This window comes from Mustelus asterias, chromosome 4 (genome assembly GCF_964213995.1).
Source record: "Mustelus asterias chromosome 4, sMusAst1.hap1.1, whole genome shotgun sequence".
Taxonomy (NCBI): domain Eukaryota; kingdom Metazoa; phylum Chordata; class Chondrichthyes; order Carcharhiniformes; family Triakidae; genus Mustelus; species Mustelus asterias.
Window position 1 is genome coordinate 149,339,259 of NC_135804.1, and position 21,861 is coordinate 149,361,119.

General features: G+C 44.8%; 1 protein-coding gene across 1 annotated transcript in view; it reads left to right on the top strand.

Moving 5' to 3' along the window:
* The window catches only part of alg13 (ALG13 UDP-N-acetylglucosaminyltransferase subunit), a 110,511-nt gene that overhangs the window by 49,981 nt on the left and 38,669 nt on the right, over positions 1 to 21,861 (top strand). The window contains exons 8-11 of the mRNA XM_078212075.1: positions 3,155 to 3,201; positions 6,090 to 6,162; positions 12,042 to 12,123; positions 19,643 to 19,802. Coding sequence (XP_078068201.1) covers positions 3,155 to 3,201; positions 6,090 to 6,162; positions 12,042 to 12,123; positions 19,643 to 19,802 — 362 coding nt within the window. The remainder of the gene's footprint in view (positions 1 to 3,154; positions 3,202 to 6,089; positions 6,163 to 12,041; positions 12,124 to 19,642; positions 19,803 to 21,861) is intronic.

Here is a 21,861-nt window from a genome sequence, read left to right on the forward strand (position 1 = left end):
CCACTGATTTTAAACAATATAAATAACACACAATTGTGCTTTGTTGATTCCGGTATGCCTAAGCGCCACAAGCAGACCATAAGATTAGTTTAGCCATTGGAAATGAAGGTCCACAGGTTCATCACAATCAGGTTGATGGAAGATGACAAAGATTTTGACAATTTTGGAAGACCAATTTGGAGTCTGATTGAATTTGCATTGTCTGGGATTTATGTCAACAGGATCATTTTATCAGTTGGTGCAAAGAGAGGAGTACTGTGATTTTTAGGAGCAGAAAGAATCATTGAACTAGTGATTGTATCTACTCAATTGGACACATTTCAAAAAGATCTGCTGGACAATCCAAAAAGCTACAGCATCGTTGAGTTACTCGAGGATGGACAAAAGTTGTATAAGGTGATTATGGCAGGCTGATGAAGCTTTATGTGCAACCCTAAGTCTGCGCACAAGTGACTAGAATAGCCATACATGGGAAGTCGTCTGGGTGGAGCAGACTTCTGCCTGTACAAAAGAGTTGTCTGGTATTCATAACTTTTGCAAAAAGGCTCACTGGTGGCAGCAGTGCAAAAGAGCAAAGGTCGAATGAGCTGCGAGAAGCCACGCACAAGCTCGAGCTGCAATGATGGCTATACTGGATCTCATAGGAAAAGCAAATGCAAGGTGACTAGCCAAACTGATGGTGATGACGAAGGTGCGAAGAGCATATCCCTATATATCCTGGAGCGACACTGGCACAGTGATTAGCACTGCTGCTGCCTCTCAGCGCCGGGGTTCAATTCCTGGCTTGGGTCACTGAGTCAGCACGTTCTCCCTGTGTCTGCGTGGGTTTCCTCCGGGTACTCGGGGTTTCCTCCCACTTCAAAAGACATGCTGGTTAGGTGCATTGGCCATGCTAAATTCTCTCCCAGAACAGGTACACGGAGTGTGGCGACTAGAGGATTTTCACAGTAACTTCATTGCAGTGTTGATGTAAACCTACTTATGACACTAATAAATAAACTTTAAAAACATATCCACAACGTCCAGGTCGGAAAAACACTACCACTGTATGTATTTGTCACAATTCAGATCACCTGTCCCCCAGATTAAAGTCGGTAAATCTTCATTATTGGCAACAATAAACACTGGCAAGTGCCAAAATACTGCCTCTGAATTCTGCAATCAATGTGCCTCCAGAAGTGGAAGGCCATGGCAAAACCCACTTTTATGAAGCTTTCAGCGTATAATGGCTCAGTTAAGAGTGTAAATCCCTCCAGAGTGATATAGGTGTTCTTTGTTGTCGAAAGCTCAGCAATAGCAGGAGCGTGGGCATGAAGAGATCTCCTGGTACCGCAAGGGAGAACAGCGTCAAAAGATATAGCCATCAATCACACAAGGAGGCTAACAAAAGTAACAGTCTATTGGTCAGATATTTGAAGTCACCATTTGAGGCAAATATGGAAAATATCTCTATTCAGAACAAGAAACCACGTCTACCACACATTTGCTACTCAATGGACCAAGATTGCTCCTTCCACATCACTGCAACAATTTCTTAGTTGGTGCTGATTTATTTCTTAAGTATTCCATCATGCATTGATTGCACCGTACTATGCTGCAATATGCACATACATGGTAAATGCTACTTTCAATTTATTTGTGGCATCCGAGGATATGATCTTTGATAACAGTGGTTAGCAATGCTGCCTCATAGCGTGAGGGACCCAGGTTTGATTCCAGCCTTGGGTTTCCCCTGGGTGCTCTGGCTTCCTCCCACAGTCCAAAGGTGTGTAGGTCAGGTGGTTCTGGTGTAACAGCTGGGGCAGAGCGAGGAGGTGAGTACTGCTGTACATCAATCTCCAGGGTGGTTCAGCTGTGCCCATGGTGCAGGGTGGCGCAGAGGCTTGGGTGGGTTCTGCCTGGGCTGGGGGTCACCTGTGTGGAGAGCATTCTCCTTGCCTGGTGAAAGACCCCACCCCCGAGGGGTTCCAGAGGTTAAGATCAAATCCCACTAATGTTGCACCCTCCATCCTGCCACTTTTCAGCTGGGAAGGCTTAGTGATTTTCCATGGACATCCCATCCCAGGCCCCACTAACAGTCACAAGCACCTGGCTGCTGTTGCCTCAATCAAGGAAGCTTTGGCAGGTGTAAATACAACTCTGCACAGTGCATGAATTCCATGGTGCAATGGGCACCCGTCGCATGAATTGCATGCTATGTCTAGAAGCCTGGTTAATCCAAACGTCCAGGTGGTTACACGAAGGTTTATACTGCCAAGGGTTCCTCACTGAGGACCTTCTCGCAGCCACCCTGATGGTCTATATGAGCGCCTGAGCACTGAACCTTGTCTGCCTTCTGCTGCCACCACTTTGGTGGGGGTGGTGCTGCATCATATGGAGGGCAGGTACAGCCATATGGCAAGCCATTGGTGACCGTGCAGGAGCGTGGGCAGTGCATGTGGCTGCTGAGACAACATGAGCCATCAGAGCTGGCAGCGATCGTCGTTGCTGCTGTAGCAATCAACAGATGATGCCGCCCACAGCATAGCCAACCCAGGCCAGAGGTTGCACCAGGACATTGGGGCCGCTAGTACAGATCAGGACCTGGCCACACATTGGCCCAAGGAGGAGACGACTCTGGCATTTACAGGACATGCATATCCTACCACTAGCTGCTGGACGCCATGTGCCGCAGAAGGCTCTGTCTGAGCAAGGAGACAGTGCCATGTCCTTGTGGACATGGCACCACAAGGAGGAGGAGGAATCCTGCTCCCGGTGGCAGTGAAGGTAACTGCAGTCCTTTTACGCCGCCCCCCCCCCTTTTTGTGCATCCTCCTGACATGGCGCACCCGCACCCGTGATGGGCCTGGGTTGACTGTACCAACACATGACTTGCCTAGGCAGGAGGAGGATAATGACTCACCGTGAGGCAAGCTATGATGCTGCCCTGGTGCGTAATGTAGATAACTTCAGTGTGTATCCTTTTAATTGTAGTTTGTATCACTTATATTGTCATGTGTTTTTGAAGTTCATTTAGATATAATGAAACATCTTGGTGACGTGCTGAACCTTGAACAAAATACTGCTCGAATCATTGCACGTGGTTACTGCCTGAAATTTTGGGAAACTGACATTTGTAGTTTGTATTAAAACTATCTGCAATATTTTGTTGTAGGAATGGGCTGGTGTGTTGGAGATGAATGCTCTATCACTGATGTACAGGTAAGTGCTAAACCCATTGAATAAAGAGCTGAACATAGTGCGTAGCCATTCAATTTGCCAATAAGTAAATATCTATACTACAGAGAATAAATACTTTGACTTAAGTCATGGAATACTGCAGCACATAAGGCGAACATTGAGCTCATCAGTTAATCTGGCGCATTCAAACTATGAAATGACACTTGTCCGCGTACTCTTAAATGTTATGAGGGTTTCTGTACCACCCTTTCATGCAGATCCCTGGGTGAAATGAAACTTCCTCCAGAATTCCTCCTAATCCTTCTACCAATTACTTTAAATCTGTGCACCCTGGTTATTGACTGCTCGAAAATAAATAGGTCTTTCCTGTCCACTCTTTATACCAGTCCCTCTTATAGGTCTCAATTAAGTTTCCCCTCTGCCTCCTGTCTTCCAAAAAAAACAACTCAAGCCTATTCAATCTTCCCTAATTGCTAAAATTCTCTAGTTCTGTCAATACCCTTATAATAGGTCCAGGATTCAGTTGTTGATGAGTGCAGTTTGCCATTCATTTAATACTGGTGGAGTGGATGTTTGTTTGAGGCAAGAAACAGACGGCACGTTAGCACAGTTCCAACTTGTAAATACACTGAATTTTAAAAAAGACTGCATTAGGATACCTTTGAACTTGTATAATGTTTGAAATGATACTTGAAACTTGCACATCTGATGTGCTAAGTGTAATTTTACAAGATGTAAATTTTTTTTTAAAAATCTGGATTTGTTTCTTGGGTGCAAATGAATCAACAGAGTGGCACTGGAGAGGTGGTACTGTTATTTCCAACAAACTTGCATTGGGGGAAATAGTAAGTGAAAAGGATATGTGCAACTTAGCAAACCACCTGGTGAGACTTCAGTGAATCTAAAAGTTTGAAAGAACACTTTTTGGGTGCATTGAGGGAGATGGAGAGAAAAGTTTGTTCCTGTTAGTGAAGTCAGGAATTGTTATCTTCCCCCTCCATCTGTAATCAAATTCTACTTGTCAGAAATGAGCCTAGGCGCTCGAGTAGCTTCAGCCTTGCCAGATGTTTGTGAAATTCTTTTAAAGCTTTTCTCCAGTTTGCTATCGGACATAGTTTGTTGTTGCCAGCAATTGAGTACGATTAATCACTTCAGATGTTTTAGCTTTAAAGTCTTTTTATTGTAGCATTAGGTATGTTAGAGAGGAATATAGTAAACAAATATGACCAGTCTATATAAGCATAGAAACAAACCTTTTGGCCCAGCTCACTTATGCTGGTTTCTGCTTCAAACAGGCTTCCTACTTGCCGCCTCTTCTAGCTTTATCAGCATTCCCTTAGATTTTTTTTTCCCCCTTGCTTCTCCTAGCTTTCACTTAAATGCCTCAATGTTTGCCGTAATGCGCATGATGGCATTCAACATTCTTCCCACTCAAGATTTCTCTTCAATTCCCGATTAGATGTGATAGTGAAAATCTTGTATTTAAGGTCCCTAGTTTGGTCTCCCCCCACAAAAGGAAAATATTTCTTTACATCTGCTGTAGTTAAACTCTTTTGTTACCTATCAATTCAGCCCTCAGCCTCCACTTTCCCTTTCCCTTTTCTAGAGCAGTGCTTCAGCCTGCTCGGTCTCTTCAGCGTGAAGTGGAGGAACTGATATGTCAGCAGATTGAGGATGTAGAAATATAGACTGTGTCAGGGGCTTGGATTGGACAGAGTTTGTTCAGTGTGTCTGAGAGAGCTTCTTGAGTTAATATGTAGATAGCCCAACTCGGGACTATCGTAGACCTGGTTCTGGGAAACGAGCCCAGACAGGTGATAGCTCAGTGGGGGGCCATTTTGAGAACAGTGATCGCAATTCAAGAAATTGTTTCAAGAAAGCTTGTAGAAAAGGATAGAATTAGTTCCAGAGTGAAAGTACTAAACTGGGAGAAGGCTAGCTATAGCAGTATTAGACAGGAGCTAAGGAAGTAGACTGAGGGCAAATCCACATCTGGCATGTGGGAGTTTTTAAAAAAAGTCAGTTGTTAACAATTCAGGAGAAATATGTCCCTGGAAAATGAAGGATAAAGATGGCAAGATTCGGGAACGCTGAAGACAGATTGTGAGCTTAGTGAAAAAGAAGGTGGTGGCATACATTTCAGGAAATTGAAAACGGATAAGGCTCTTGACGAATAAAAAGATAGCAGGAAAGAGCTTAAACAGGGTCTTGGAGCAAAAAAGGGCCATGAAATGTCTTAGGCAGGATTAAGGAGAATCCCAAGGCTTTTTATGTGTATATAAAGAGGAAGAGGATAGCTAAGGAAAGAGTAGGTCCACTCAAAAACAGTGAAGAGAATTTGTATGTGGAGCCAGATGAGGTGAGTGAGGTCCTTTTAACGAGTACTTTGCATCAATATTCACAAAGGGGAAGGATGTGGTGGATGGGGAGTGCAGAAAGGAGGATGTTGGCATTTGAGGACACGTTGAGATAAAAAGGGAGGAGGTATTGGCGGTTTTGAAAAACATTTAAGGTGGGCAAGTCCCCAGGGTCAGAGAGGGTCTATCCCAGACTACCGAGAAAGCAAGGGAAGAAATTGCTGAGGCCTTGGCCAAAATCTTTGTATCCTCTTTTTAGCCACAGGCGAGGTACCAGAGGATTGGACAGTAGCTAGCGTTGTTCCTCTGTTTAAGAAGGGTGGAAGAGACCATCCAGGAAATTACAGGCCGTCCGCCTTACATCAGTGGTGGGGAAATTATTGGAGAAGATTCTTAGGGACCGGATGTACTCCCACCTGGAAGAGAATAGGCTTATTAGCGAATTTGCACTGGATTTCGATAACAAATTGCTTGATTTCTAGTCTAATTAGAAAGCAAACTCATGAATTTATAATCATTTATCATTTTCACTTTTTTCCCCCAAATATCAAGTTGTGATTTTCTCATTTACCGGTATCCTGGCAAGCCCCCCATACAAGCTACTAATAATGGATTTGAGAAGAAGGTAAGAAAAATCTTGTACACATCCATATAAAATGCCTGTGTACAGAAACAAAGCGTCACGGTGGCACAGTGGTTAGCACTGCTGCCTCACAGCTCCAGGGACCCGGCTTCGATTCTGGCCTGGGGTCCGTCTGCGTGAGTTTGCACGTTCTCCCCGTGTCCATGCGAGTTTCCTCTGGGTGCTCAGGTTTCCCCGCTCACTCGGAAGATGTGCGGGTTATGTTGATTTGACCATGGTAAATTGCCCCTTGGTGTCGGGATTAACAGGGTAAATATGTGGGGTAACGGGGATAGGGCCGAGGTGGGATTGTAGTCAGTGCAGACTTGACTTGCTTCTGCACTGTCGGGATTCTGTGATTCTAAACCGGCAGCATATCACAGTTGAAGAATTCAGCAATTTATGGAACCAAAGGGGGGAAAAAATAGAAACTGGAGAGAGCACATGGGAAAATGCCATGCAGAAATTACTGAGGGATCTGAAGACTGCCTGATTCTTTATAACTGATTCAGAAGCATCCCTTTTGAAGTTCATTGGAATTGCCATTTTCAATTTACTCTAAACTTAAAGCATTAGTTATAACATTCTCATGTGTTAAATAATTCTGAATAAAATAGCTTAATTTGCTTTTGCTGATACCTATTGGAGTCAGCAGTCAGACACTTGGTTTGCTTCACTCATCTGCATCATGTCTTTGGATGGTGTTCTAACAACCACTAACTGCGTAACAAATACTTAGAGGAATGATTGCCTGTGTTCCCTTTTTAAATTGTTTAAGTATAAAGAAAATGCCATTGAGCCTTTGCTTAAGTTGGAACAGTTCAACTTTCAAATATCAAAGCAGCTGAAATATAAAATGTTTGAAGGATTTATTTTTCACTTAATTTGGTGACACATGGCAGATGATTTGCATCATAGTTTTATCGTACAGAAACAATTGCTTCTGAAGGATAAACAAAGTTTAATTATGTAACCGTGCGAACTATTTCACAATGACCAGTTCCCAAACCTTCCCCCATCCATGGTTGACTATAACTGCAGGTGCTGCTAACTGCTATAATTTGTGTTTGTAGTGATGGTAAGTCCCCCAAGAGTTTCACTCATTCATGAATCCAAAAATACAATATCTTGCATCATCCTATGCTTCTAATGCAATTGCAATGCCATGGGACATCCATTAGTACATGAACAGCATGACATTGCACACACTTGTGTGGATCGTGTTAAAAATATTGCAAACTGATTTTATTTTCAATTCACAAATCATCATTTAATTTTAATCTGTCCCAAAATGATTAATCCATACACACACACTGCACATTTAAACTCCCAAGTATCATCCCTTTATGTGAGTCTTAAATATAAAATTGATCACGTGCCAAAGCAAATATTTGTTTTCCTGGTTACATTTCTTAAAACTCCCTGATTCCAGTTTGGATCTGGGGTGGGTATTATTTGTATCCTTCATTTTGGTGCTTATCAGGTGGGCTGATATTGTGCCTTGACTTGCCTAGTATCTAAGTAAAGATAGCAAAACTCTAAGCACGACTTTTACTAACCTAAAATGTGTTGGTTGCCATCATGTGATTTCCCTTCAACTTTGGTAGGTGAAGGAATAAACACCATCGGAACAAAGCTTCAATTAGTTAGACAAATCTGTTGAACATCTCATGACTACTCAACGTCCAGTACAAATAGCAGTTACAAAGCACTAATCGACCAGAAGCAGCAAGATGTCTACCTTGGTGCTAGCCTCAACATTAAATTGATCCTTGACCTGGTTGCTTTGAATTGTCTGTTAACCAATAGAACATAGAAAAACTACAGCACAAACAGGCCCTTCGGCCCACAAGTTGTGCCGAACATATCCCTACCTTCCAGACCTACCTATAACCCTCCATCCTATTAAGCTCCATGTACTCAGCCAGGAGTCTCTTAAAAGACCCTATTGAGTTCGTCTCCACCACCACTGACGGCAGCCAATTCCACTCGCCCACCACCCTCTGTGAAAAACTTCCCCCTAACATCTCCCCTGTACCTACCCCCCAGCACCTTAAACCTGTGTCCTCTCGTAGCAGACATTTCCACCCTGGGAAAAAGCCTCAGAGTCCACCCGATCTATGCCTCTCAAATCTTATATACCTCTATTAGGTCTCCTCTCATCCTTCGTGTCTCCAAGGAGCAAAGACCGAGCTTCCTCAGCCTATCCTCATAAGGCATGCCAACCAATCCAAGCAACATCCTTGTAAATCTCCTCTGCACCCTTTCAATCTTTTCCACATCCTTCCTATAGTGAGGTGACCAGAACTGAGCACAGTACTCCAAGTGGGGTCTGACGAGGGTCTTATATAGCTGCATCATTATCCCTGGACTCCTAAACTCAATCCCTCGATTGATAAAGGCCAGCACACCATATGCCTTCTTAACCACCACCTCCACCTGCGGGGCCGATTTCCAGAGTCCTATGGACCCGGACCCCAAGGTCCTTCTGATCCTCTACCGTACTAAGAGTCTTTCCCTTTATATTGTACTCCTTCATCCCATTTGACCTGCCAAAATGGACCACTACGCATTTATCTGGGTTGAAGTCCATCTGCCACTTCTCCGCCCAGTCTTGCATCCTATCTATGTCCCTCTGTAACTTCTGACATCCCCCCAGACTATCCACAACCCCACCAACCTTCGTGTCGTCGGCAAACTTACCAACCCATCCCTCCGCTTCCTCATCCAGGTCATTTATGAAAATGACAAACAGCAAGGGTCCCAGAACAGATCCCTGGGGCACACCATTGGTGACCGACCTCCATTTAGAAAAAGACCCATCTATACCCACTCTCTGCCTCCTTTGGGCAAGCCAGTTCTGGATCCACCGGGCAGCAGCCCCTTGGATCCCATGCCCTCTCACTTTTTCTAGAAGCCTTGCATGGGGGACCTTATCGAACGCCTTGCTAAAATCCATATAAACCACATCTACCGCCTTCCCTTCGTCAATGTGTTTAGTCACATTTTCGAAGAACTCCACCAGGCTCGTAAGGCACGATCTGCCCTTGACAAAGCCATGCTGAGTATTCTTGAGCATACTAAACCTCTCTAAATGCTCATATATCCTGTCCCTCAGGATCTTCTCCATCAGTTTACCAACCACTGAGGTTAGACTCACTGGTCGGTAATTTCCTGAGCTATCCCTATTCCCCTTCTTGAAAATAGGAAACACATCCGCAATCCTCCAGCACCTTTCCTGCCTCCATCGATGACGCAAAGATCATCGCCAGAGGCTCTGCAATCTCTTCCCTCGCCTCCCACAGTAACCTGGGGTACATCCCATCCGGACCCGGCGACTTATCTATCTTGATGCCATTCAAAGATTCCAGCACAACCTCTTTGTTAAAGTCCACATACTCAATCCTTTCAGTCCACCGCACGCCCACAGTACATCCACCCAGGTCCTTCACCTCTGTGAAAACCGAGGCAAAATACTCATTGAGCACCTCTGCCATTTCTACTGGTTCCGTGCAGACTTCCCCGCCTTCACCTTTTATAGGCCCTATTCCGTCACGTCTCATCCTTTTACTCTTCACATTTATAGAACGCCTTGGGGTTCTCCTTAATCCTATCTGCCAGGGCCTTCTCGTGACCCCTTCTGGCTCTCCTAATTTCCTTCTTTAGTTCCTTCCTACAAGCCATATGCTCTTCTAAATCCCTATCTTCGCCAAGCTCTCTGAGCCTTTTGTACACTTTCCTTTTCTTCTCGACTAGGTCCCGCACAGCTTTCGTGCACCATGGTTCCTTTAACCTACCAACACCTCCCTGTCTGCTCGGAACGTTGTCCTGTAGAACTCTAGACAGACATTCCTTGAAAAACTGCCACCTCTCTTCAGTACATTTCCCCGAGAATACCTCTTTCCAATTTACTCCTCTAATTTGCTGTCTAATGTCTTCATATTTCCCCTTACTCCATATAAACGCTTTCCTAGCTTGCCTGATCCTCTCTTTTTCCAATGCAAGCCTCAAGGAGATAGAGTTATGATTGCTATCCCCAAGATGCTCTCCCACAGAGATCTGACGCCTGTCCAGGTTCATTGGTCAGTATCAGATCAAGTACAGCCTCTCCTCTTGTAGGCTTGTCCACATGCTGTGTCAGGAAACCCTCCTGAACACACCTAACGAACTCTTCCCCACCCAATCCCCTTACCCTAGAAATATTCCAATCTATATTTGGGAAATTAAAGTCTCCCATCACAACAACTCTGCTATTCCTTCATCTCTCCAGGATCTGTTTCCCTATCTGCTCCTCCACCTCCCTGTTACTATTGGGCAGCCTATAGAAAACTCCCAGCAAAGTGACCGGCCCCTTCCCACTCTGAACAATGAGTCCTCTATTTCTCCACATTAACTTATTTTCCCCCGGTCCATGTTGGTCATAGGAATTTCTAAATCACTTATTACTAAACAGTTATTGTAGGAATTACGAAGTCATGGCCAGAGAGAGATTGATGACATGTCAAACGTGATTCGACACATCATTGAAATCTGACCATCAGCCCATCAGGACTGTGGATTACGATAGCTAAACAAAGTCACGTGTAGGCTTCTACCAGGATTGATTTTCTATGTGCTGTGGTGAAAGAGAATTGACAACGGGGACAGGGCTGTGACCCCGGGAGTCCCTAGTCAAGAATCTGCACATAGGCCACATGTTTGAAGATTGTCAGGCACCTGTGTTGAAACTGAGATGTCTTTGGGCTGCAGCATCCGTGACTGAGCAGTCCTCTTCAGGATACCTGGGAGGGGGTTAAAAAAATTGCCCTAAAAATAGGCTTTACCACTGTCTCCTACCTGGGGAGACAGGGTCTGCGGGACCATCAGCTTCGTGGTCATTTTGCAACTTGGAATGTTGGAACACTCATAGCGATTGTCCAGAAAGAAGAACTGCACTCGTGTATCACGAGCAATCAAGACCCCGAATTGACATTGCTGTCCTTGGTGAGACACGCCTTCCTGGGGAGAGGCAGCTAAAGGATTAAGCAGAGGGAGACACCAACTGGAAAAGAGGGCTTGAACATAACCCTTGTCTATGGAGTTGGTTTTACAATCTGGAATTGGATCTTGGATACACTGCCAGAACTTCCCAGTGGTATAAATGATGGGTTCATTACATTTCACCTACAGTTCGGCTGTCATCAGTATGACACCAATGCACAGCATTTATGCCTTGACCCTTGACTCCGATGAAGATGTTAAGGAAAGGTTTTATTCTGACCTTAAGTCCTCACTGCCATCCCAAAGATCAACCTCTTGGGGGAGTTTAATGCTGGGATAGGTAGTGACTCCGATGCCTGGGGAGGAACCATTGGGAGATATGAGATGGATGCCCTTGGCCCGAGGAGGGACAAGTAAGGTCAGGGCCGGATACTGCTTGGACCACAGCGCTGTCTTTCCTCTGTTCAGCTTCTTGAATATTACTATACTTGGAAGTTTTGAGAGGGGAAGGTTAGTATTCGTGGGAACAGAGGATATAGGATAGGAATTGTAAAAAAATAGTTATTGAAACCTAACTAATTCCTAAATAAAAGCAGAAAATGCCTAAAATATTCAGCAGATTAGGCAACATCTGTGGAGTGCTTTGGGTCGATTTGCCCTTCATCCAAACATCAGGATTTTCTGATGAAGGGCCATTAGTGTTTCTATCCTTGGCTGATACCTGGCCTGCTGAATATTTCCAGCCTGTTCTGTTCTACATCATTTCCAGCATCTGTAGTATTTTGCTTTTGAGTTAACTGATTCTTTCAAGCCTGTTAATTGTCTTCACACTTTGTCAATTCTCTAACGTTTAAAATCCAAAGAGAAAGTAAAGAAATTAAATGGTGTTTCTCTTTTTAAAGATCTTACTCTGCTGCTCCAGCAATGGCCATTATGATAGCGTGTTTACAAAACAGTTTCAAGGGCATGCAGCCATTTGTCAAGGTAAGTTTGTCCTTTTGTTAAATTAGAAAACTTACTGTCATCCTGTGTTAACTGCTTTGTCATCAAAACAAATGTATTTGCAAGAACAAATAGATTAATGGCGTCATAAACAGTTTGCTTGTGGATACTTGCTCACTACTACAAGCATCTTCTATAGTTCCAATCACAAGAATCTAGAATAAAAAGCAAAATATTGTGGTTGCTGGAGTCTGAAACAAAAACAGAAAATGCTGGAAAATCTCTGTCTGACAGTATCTGTGGAGAGAGAATAGACATAATGTGGAGATGCCGGCGTTGGACTGGGGTAAACACAGTAAAAAGTCTAACAACACCAGGTTAGAGTCCAACAGGTTTATTTGGTAGCAAATGCCACTAGTTTTCGGAGCGTGCTGCTCCTTCGTCAGGTGGAGTGGGAGATCTGCTCACAAACAAGGCATACAGAGACACAAACTCAATTTACAGAATAATGATTGGAATGCGAGTCTTTACAGCTAATCAAGTCTTAAAGGTACAGACAATGAGTGGAGAGAGCATTAAGCACAGGTTAAAGAGATGTGTGTTGTCTCCAGACAGGACAGCTAGTGAGATTTTGCAAGTCCAGGCAAATTGTGGGGGTTACAGATAGCGTGACAGGAACCCAAGATCCCGGTTGAGGCCGTCCTCATGTGTGCGGAACTTGGCTATCAGTCTCTGCTCAGCGACCCTGCGTTGTCGTGAGGCTGCCTTGGAGACCGCTTACCCGAAGATCAGAGGCCGAATGCTCGTGACCGCTGAAGTGCTCCCCAACAGGAAGAAAACATTCTTGCCTGGTGATTGTCAAGCGGTGTTCATTCATCCGTTGTCGTAGTGTCTGCATGGTTTCCCCAATGTACCATGCCTTGGGACATCCTTTCCTGCAGTGTATCAGGTAGACCAAGTTGGCTGAGTTGCAAGAGTATATACCGTATACCAGGTGGATGGTATTCTCACGTGAGATGATGGCATCCGTGTCGATGATCCGGCATGTCTTGCAGAGGTTGCTGTGGCAGGGTTGTGTGGTGTCGTGGTCACTGTTCTCCTGAAGGCTGGGTAGTTTGCTGCGGACAATGGTCTGTTTGAGGTTGTGCGGTTGTTTGAAGGCAAGAAGTGGGGGTGTGGGGATGGCCTTGGCGAGATGTTCGGCTTCATCAATGACATGTTGAAGGCTCCGGAGGAGATGTCGTAGCTTCTCCGCTCTGGGGAAGTACTGGATGATGAAGGGTACTCTGTCCACCGTGTCCCGTGTTTGTCTCCTGAGGAGGTCGGTGTGGTTTTTCGCTGTGGCGCGTCGGAACTGTCGATCGATGAGTCGAGCGCCATATCCTGTTCTTATGAGGGCATCTTTCAGCGTCTGGAGGTGTCTGTTGCGATCCTCCTCATCCAAGCAGATCCTGTGTATACTGAGCGCTTGTCCATAGGGGATGGCTTCTTTAACATGTTTAGGGTGGAAGCTGGAGAAGTGGAGCATCGTGAGGTTATCGGTGGGCTTGCGGTACAGTGAGGTGCTGAGGTGACCGTCCTTAATGGAGATGCGTGTGTCCAAGAATGCAACCGATTCTGGCGAGTAGTCCATGGTGAGTCTGATGGTGGGATGGAACTTGTTGATGTCATCATATAGTTGTTTCAGTGATTGTTCACCATGAGTCCAAAGGAAGAAAATGTCATCGATGTATCTAGTGTATAGCATCGGTTGAAGGTCCTGTGCGGTGAAGAAGTCTTGTTCGAACCTGTGCATGAAGATGTTGGCATATTGAGGTGCGAATTTGGTCCCTATGGCTGTTCCGTGTATCTGGATGAAGAACTGGTTGAAGGTGAAGACATTGTGGTCCAGAATGAAGCGGATGAGTTGTAAAATTGCATCTGGAAACTGGCAGTTGTCGGTGTTGAGTACTGAGGCAGTTGCAGCAATGCCATCCATCGTGGGGGATACTGGTGTGGAGTGCCGAGACATCCATTGTGACGAGGAGTGCTCCTGGTTCAATTGCTCCATGTGTGCTGAGTTTCTGTAGGAAGTCTGTAGTGTCGCGACAAAAGCTGGGGGTTCTTTGTACAATGGGTTTCAGGATGCCCTCGACGTAGCCAGAGAGGTTCTCACACAGGGTCCCATTGCCCGATACAATGGGACAGCCGGGTGTGTTTGCGGCCAACGTTGTCTACCTGATAAGCTGCAGGAAAGGATGTCCCGAGGCATGGTACATTGGGGAAACCATGCAGATGCTACGACAACGGATGAATGAACACCGCTCAACAATCGCCAGGCAAGACTGTTCTCTTCCTGTTGGGGAGCACTTCGGCGGTCACGAGCATTCGGCCTCTGATCTTCGGGTAAGCGGTCTCCAAGGCGGTCTTCACGACACACGACAACGCAGAGTCGCTGAGCAGAGACTGATGGCCAAGTTCCGCGCACATGAGGACAGCCTCAACCAGGATCTTGGGTTCATGTCACGCTATCTGTAACCCCCACAGCTTGCTTGGACTTGCAAAATCTCACTAGCTATCCTGTCTGGAGACAATACACATCCCTTTAACCTGTGCTTAATGCTCTCCACTTACATTGTCTGTACCTTTTTAAGACTTGATTAGCTGTAAAGACTCGCATTCCAATCATTATTCTGTAAATTGTGTTTGTCTCTCTGCCCTGTTTGTGAGCAGATCTCCCACTCCGCCTGACGAAGGAGCAGCGCTCCGAAAGCTAGTGGCGTTTGCTACCAAATAAACCTGTTGGACTTTAACCTGGTGTTGTTAGACTTCTTACTGAGAGAGAATAGAGCCAGTGTTTCCAATCGGGATGACCTTCCTGACGATCACCCCTGCCCCGTGATCTTCAGTGTCCTGGAATGAGCTCGACCCACTGCCTGACAGCCTGGACTTCAAAGCAGCTCAGCCGCCTGAACATACGCACTAACCACTTAAGCCCACTACCTTGGCCGCTGCCTCCGTGTGTGCGGGGCCTAGCTGCATGTCCTGCTCGAGGACATCTTCCAGCCTGGCCTCTTCCTCCTGAACTCCATCACCTACCTCCAATAACCTGATAAAAAGGCAACCACCTGGGGGTCAGCCAGATAACAACCCTGAGGATGGGTGTCACCTCAATAAACACAGCCTTTTTATAGTGACAGTGGTTATCCCTGCATAATTCTACATTTATATTTAATAACCGTTGTATCTTATGGCAGCCAAAGTTGACCTATTTTTGCATTGTGGCCCACAGTACTTCCTTTGTTTAAAAAAGTAACCTTTTATATAGTTTCATATATAATCATACAAGAGTTAATAACCTTTCTGTAAAGTGCCAACTAAAACCCCATCCTCTCAATGTGCCTTCACAGTGCTTTGTTAGATCTCTTTATTCTTCATTAGGATGTGGGCATCACTGGCGAAACCAGCATTTATTCAGAAGAGGAGCCATATTGGACTCAAAACATTAGTTCTCTTTCTTTCTCCACAGCTGTTGCCATGCCTGCTGAGCTTTTCCGGCACTTGCCCTTGACAAGTGGTGGCGAGCTATCCTCCTGACATGCGAGTGTCAGGTGGATGTCGCACTTGTGTATTTCTATAGATGCTGTGAGGATGTTGCCTTTCATGGGGCAATGTTGAACTAAAGGGGCACGGTTTAAAGGTAGGGGTTTCCCGTTGAAGTTTAAGGGTTTCTCATTAAAGACTGGGAGGTGCTGCTTTAGAGCTTCAAGGACCCTTAAAAATATATGTTTAGGAGCATGGTGTATGCAGGCAGTTCTAAGGCCTGTATTTGTTTAAGCAGGGGAGCTGTACAGGGTTACTGCTATTGCTACAATACCTGTGTTTTTAAGGGCCCTTGAAGCTCTAAAACAGCGTCAACCTCCCCAAACACCTGCTGTGTTTGCCTTCTGAACATTAATTCCTTGGCTATAATAAAAACAAAAAATGCTGGATATGCTCAGCAGGTCTCGCAGTGTATGTGAAAAGATAACAGTTAACGTTTCTGATCTAAATGATCTTTCTACACGACTGAAGGGTAGAAATATACAAAATTAACTAGTTGGAAAGGGTGGAAGAAGTGGGGCAGAATAAAAGGCAACGAATAGTTCAGGGCAAAGGAAATACTGACAGATTTTACTGTCTAAAGTTCATAGAATCCCTAACGTGCAAGGAGGCCATTCGACCCAGCGAGTCTGCACTGACGACATCCCACCCTATCCTTGTAACCCCATATAATCCCCCTGACACCAAGGTGCAATCCCATTCAGACCTGTTCCCCGTAATTCCAAGTATTTAGAACATAGAAAAAATACACAAACAGGCCCTTTGGCCCACAAGTTGCGCCGGTCATGTCCCTACCTACCTAGGCTTATAATATAGGCTTACCTATAACCCTCAATCCTGTTAAGTCCTGTGTACTCATCCAGAAGTCACTTAAAAGACCCTATCGAGTTTGCCTCCACCACCACTGACGGCAGCCGATTCCACTCACCCACCACCCTCTGAGTGAAAAACTTACCCCTGACATCTCCTCTGTACCTACTCCCCAGCACCTTAAACCTGTGTCCTCTCGTAGCAGCCATTTCAGCCCTGGGGAAAAGCCTCCGAGAATCCACCCGATCTATACCTCTCAACATCTTGTACACCTCAATCAGGTCACCTCTCATCCTTCGTCTCTCCAAGGAGAAAAGACCGAGCTCCCTCAGCCTATCCTCATAAGGCATGCCAACCAATCCAGGCAACATCCTTGTAAATCTTCTCTGCACCCTTTCGATAATTTCCACATCCTTCCTGTAATGAGGTGACCAGAACTGAGCACAGTACTCCAAGTGGGGTCTGACGAGGGTCTTATAAAGCTGCATCATTATCTCCCGACTCCTAAACTCAATCCCTTGATTGATGAAGGCCAGCACACCATACGCCTTCTTAACCACCTCCTCCACCTGCGAGGCTGATTTTAGAGTCCTATGGACCTGATTACCCCATTAATCCCCCTAACCTACACATCTTGAGACACTGAGGGGCAATTTAGCATGGCCAATCCACCTAACCTGCACATCTTTGGAGTGTGGGAGGAAACCGGAGCACCCGGAGGAACCCCACGGGGAGAATGTGCAAACTTCACAGTCGTCGAAGGCCGGAATTGAACCTGGGTCCCTGGTGCTGAGGCAGCAGTGCTAACCACTGTGCCACCATGCCACCCCAACTTGTTGAAGTTGATGTTCAGTCGAGAAGGCTGTAATGTGCCTAATTGGAAGATGAGGGATTTTTCTTCTAGTTTGCATTGGGCAATCGTTGGAGCATTGCAGTGGGCCTAGGATGGACATGGGGACATAAGAGCAAGAAGCGGAATTGAGATAACAAGCAACGGGAAGGCTGGGGTCCTGCATGCGGATGGAGTAAAGATATTCCGTAAAGCAGTCACCCAGCCTGTGTTTAGTCTCCCCAAGTATAGAGGAGACCGCAATGGGAGCAGTGAATACCACTTCTCCCATTAACGCACGCTTCATCCAACACACTCCTTTGTCTATCCAGGACAAATTTGTCAATATCTCCTTTACTCTGACCTATCCCTGATGGTCTTTTCTGCCCCTTTTTAAACAATATAATTCTGTACGTTTCTACCTTGCTTCAGTTTTGTAGAGTGATCATTTAGACCCAGAACCCTGTTTCTCTCCACAGATGCTGCCAGACTTGCTGAGTATATCCAGCATTTTCTGTTTCCAATTTCCAGCATCTGCAGTGTTTTGCTTTTAATAAATACTTTGATGTAATAGCCTGAGGATGTGAAACACAATAGTGTTTATGTTCCCTGCTGGCAACTTATCATGGAATTTACAATACAAAGAGGCTTTTTGGCCCACCCCATCTAGAACAAAGAGCAAAGAACAGTACAGCACAGGAAACAGGCCCTTCGGCCCTCCAAGCCTGTCCTGCTCCTTGGTCCAACTAGACCAATCATTTGTATCCCTCCATTCCCAGGCTGCTCATGTGACTATCCAGGTAAGTCTTAAACGATGTCAGCGTGCCTGCCTCCACCACCCTACTTGGCAGCGCATTCCAGGCCCCCACCACCCTCTGTGTAAAAAAACATCCCTCTGATATCTGAGTTATACTTCGCCCCTCTCACCTTGAGCCCGTGACCCCTCGTGATCGTCACCTCCGACCTGGGAAAAAGCTTCCCACTGTTCACCCTATCTATCCCCTTCATAATCTTGTACACCTCTATTAGATCTCCCCTCATTCTCCGTCTTTCCAGGGAGAACAACCCCAGTTTACCCAATCTCTCCTCATAGCTAAGACCCTCCATACCAGGCAACATCCTGGTAAACCTTCTACATTGGTATTTATGTTCCACACAAGCCTTTTAAAGTCTAAAGACCACTTGGGTGGAAATAAAAGTGGAATGGGAAGTGGCTTATTTAAGTTTGAGTTTTAAGCTCCTAGTTTAAATTAGTTGCTTTGATTAACTCTGACAATTGAATCTTTTGTTTAGAATGTGAAATCTAATTTTTTCAGTTAATAAAGGAATTTGAATTTCTTTTTAAAAGTTGCTAGCTTCCACTGAGATCGTAATGAGTAAATTTTGATAAAGTAATGGTTGCACTTCATGTTTTATTAATGTAATCTGCAATGTAGGTCTTCAATGCATGTGCCATATCGAACCTAAACAACCAAGCTTCAGTCTTTACAAAAAGAGGTGTAATGTGGAAACTGAGAGAAAGTAAAGTGAACTGAATTTGGAGAGGGAGAGATTTGTAAACTGAGGAGGGAAAAAAAGCTAAGGCATGATTAACTCAACTGCTTCATCCCTGTCCCTTTATCTTGGTTTTGGCAAAATTCCACTTGCATTGTCAAACACAATTAATGTTGACATCTCATTGGCTCAGTGATAGTGTGAAATGTGGCCAAGTTTTGGCAAAGTATCATCTTGGACAGGCAAAGTGGAGAATAGCTCACTGGCACCATTGCCAAGTTTTCCCACCATATGATGGTGGGGTGCAGGGGAGGAGAGAGAGAATGTGATATCACACTGGGTGGGTGCCAGCAACCTGGGTTTAGAAGGTAGTTGGACTAGAAGGTAGTGCCAGGGTACTTTCAGACATGACTCTCTCCTGCCTGAAGGCAGAACTCACCTGTGCACCTCTGATGGGTTCTGCTTGCTAAGTGCATGTCATGGGGGACCTGTCATAATTCTCATCGGTGTACCCTCATGGACAACTCAATGTAGGGAAACTAAAGGCCTCATAATCACACTTGAATTGATGCAACTGACGATCCCAACTTTTAAAGTCGGGATTCCCATTATGTCATTGGTGGGGGGCGATCAGTTGGGGAAACCTTGCTTGCTTGTGTAAAAGCTATTTTGGGACTTCTACGTGATTGTTACCCCCCCCCCCTCCCCGGGACCCCGAAAATGGGAGTGGAAAATACCCCCCACCCAAAGAAATCTGTCTGCCATACAACTGACGATATGCTCCTTCTGCAAGAAATGAACCATAAATATAATACATCTGTACCTTTTTAAAATATTTTATTTCAGCGGTTGTGTATGAAATGCTGTACAGAGATGTCTTTGGAGTGGATGAGGAAGAACTTCGGGCAGCAGTGGAATTGTTCCGCAGTCATGGCAAGAAAGCCAGAAGGGGAAGTGTTTCTCAAGGAAATGATGATGCTGAATATCTTGCTGAAAAAGTTGTGCGGTATGTGGGTTTGGGTGCTGATTGATTTTAAAAATGTTAATAGTTGGTGACCTGATGGTGGGATGAGGGACAATATTAGTATCCAGATTATCTACTCGTGTGTCCCTGAAGCAAACTTAAAATGACAACAAATATCTGGTGACCAGAAAAAAATCAGATGAGAGACTAACCTAATTAGAATTGTTACCTTCAGTTTTTGGAGTTAGATGCAAAATTGGTAACTTATTGGTTGTCTTTGTTTTCCAGCATCACCTAATAACTCAGTGAGTGGTATTAGTCAAGCAAATTATGGATAATTAGTGTCCTAATTATCAGGAATGATGTAAAGACAGCTGCACCATGAGTAATACATTTTTAAAAGCTTTATGAATTTGATTTTCTCTCGGGTAATCCATTGTAAAATTGTTACCTGGACTCTCAAAATAACTGAAATGTAATTTTGGTTGAAATAGGGTGTGGTTTTGGGGGTTAAGCACTATAATTTATAAACTTATTTTAAAAAGTTGAAAGAGCAAATGCTTCTACAAGATATGGAAGCCTACAACACCTTACACACATCTTTCCTTTCCAGGTCACGCCAGGGTGAATCTTTAGCTTGCCATGGCATGCATCTCTTTGACCAGAAACCACTTTTACTCCCACATTTGTAGATGCATACACTCCTCGCTCCTGACTTAACTAGACTGATTCTTGGGATGGCAGGATTGTCCTATGAGTAGAGATTGGCCAACTAGGTCTTTATTCACTTAAAGTTTAGAGGAGAAGGGATCTCTTTTGGAAACCTATAAAATTCTAGACAGACTGGATGCAGGGACGATGTTTCGTGTGGCTGGGGTTTTTAGGGGTCACAGTCTCAGGATATGGGGTAGGCCTACCCCAGAGATGAGGAGAAACTTCTTCACTTGCGGTTAGTGAACGTGTACAGTTCTCCACCAAATAAGGCTGTGGAGAGGAAGTCACTGAATGTAATTAAGAAGGAAATAAATTTCTGGAGTCTTGAGTGTGATTTTGGGATAGAAGATCAGCCATGTTCGTGTCGAATAGCAGAGCAGACTTTGAAGGACCGAATGTCCTGCTCCTATTTTATATGTTTCTATAACCAACTGCAGTCCTTTGTCTCGCTGTGAGACCCCAAGCTCTTACTTTTTATGTCCAAAAACCTGAAGTTGGGTTTACCGACAGCTCAGCTTCTTTTTGCCTTTGTTTTCAGGTGTGAACATTTTTGGCTTTGCTGCCTGTATTGTTTCATCCTGAGCCACTCAGAATTCTTGTCAGCAGAATTTGAAGCAGGTCACACAACCCTTTCTAAAACTCCATTTTACCTGGTAGTAAAGAAACAGCCCAAAACAAGATCTTATAAACTTTGCATTCATAACACCAGTTCCAACAAAAAACTGATGGAATGTTTGCTTTTCATCCAGAGTGTCAGGATGTAAAGGGAAAGGAGTTTTTCTGCAACAATGGAAAGCCATGGTGAGACCACCTCTAGAGTATGTGTGCCGTATTTGATGCTAAACCCAAAAAAGGATATATTGACCTCGGAAGGAGTGCAGCACATACTTATTAGAATCTTAATTAGGGCTCCAAGGCTTGTATTCTAGATATAATTTAAATTTGTGCTGCAGGTAATTAGAGGGATTAAGGGATGAGTTGATTGAGATTGTTATGACAATGAAAGAAAAAACACCGATTTACATCTGGAAATATTGAAATTGGATCTGAGTTTTTAAAAAGGGACGTACAAGTCAAAGCTGCCTGAGGCTGTAAACCGTAAGAAGCCTCACAACACCAGGTTAAAGTCCAACAGGTTTATTTGGTAGCTAATGGTATTTGCTACCAAATAAACCTGTTGGACTTTAACCTGGTGTTGTGAGACTTCTTACTGTGTTCACCCCAGTCCAACGCCGGCATCTTCACATCATGAGGATGTAAAGTCAGTCACTGGTTGAATTGCTGGGAGGGAGTTTTTGGGGGGGGGGGGTGGGGGGTGGTGTGGAAGTGATACTCTGAGGGGCAATGGAACCACCCTGTTTCCAAAGCAGCCAGAAACTAAGTTCCA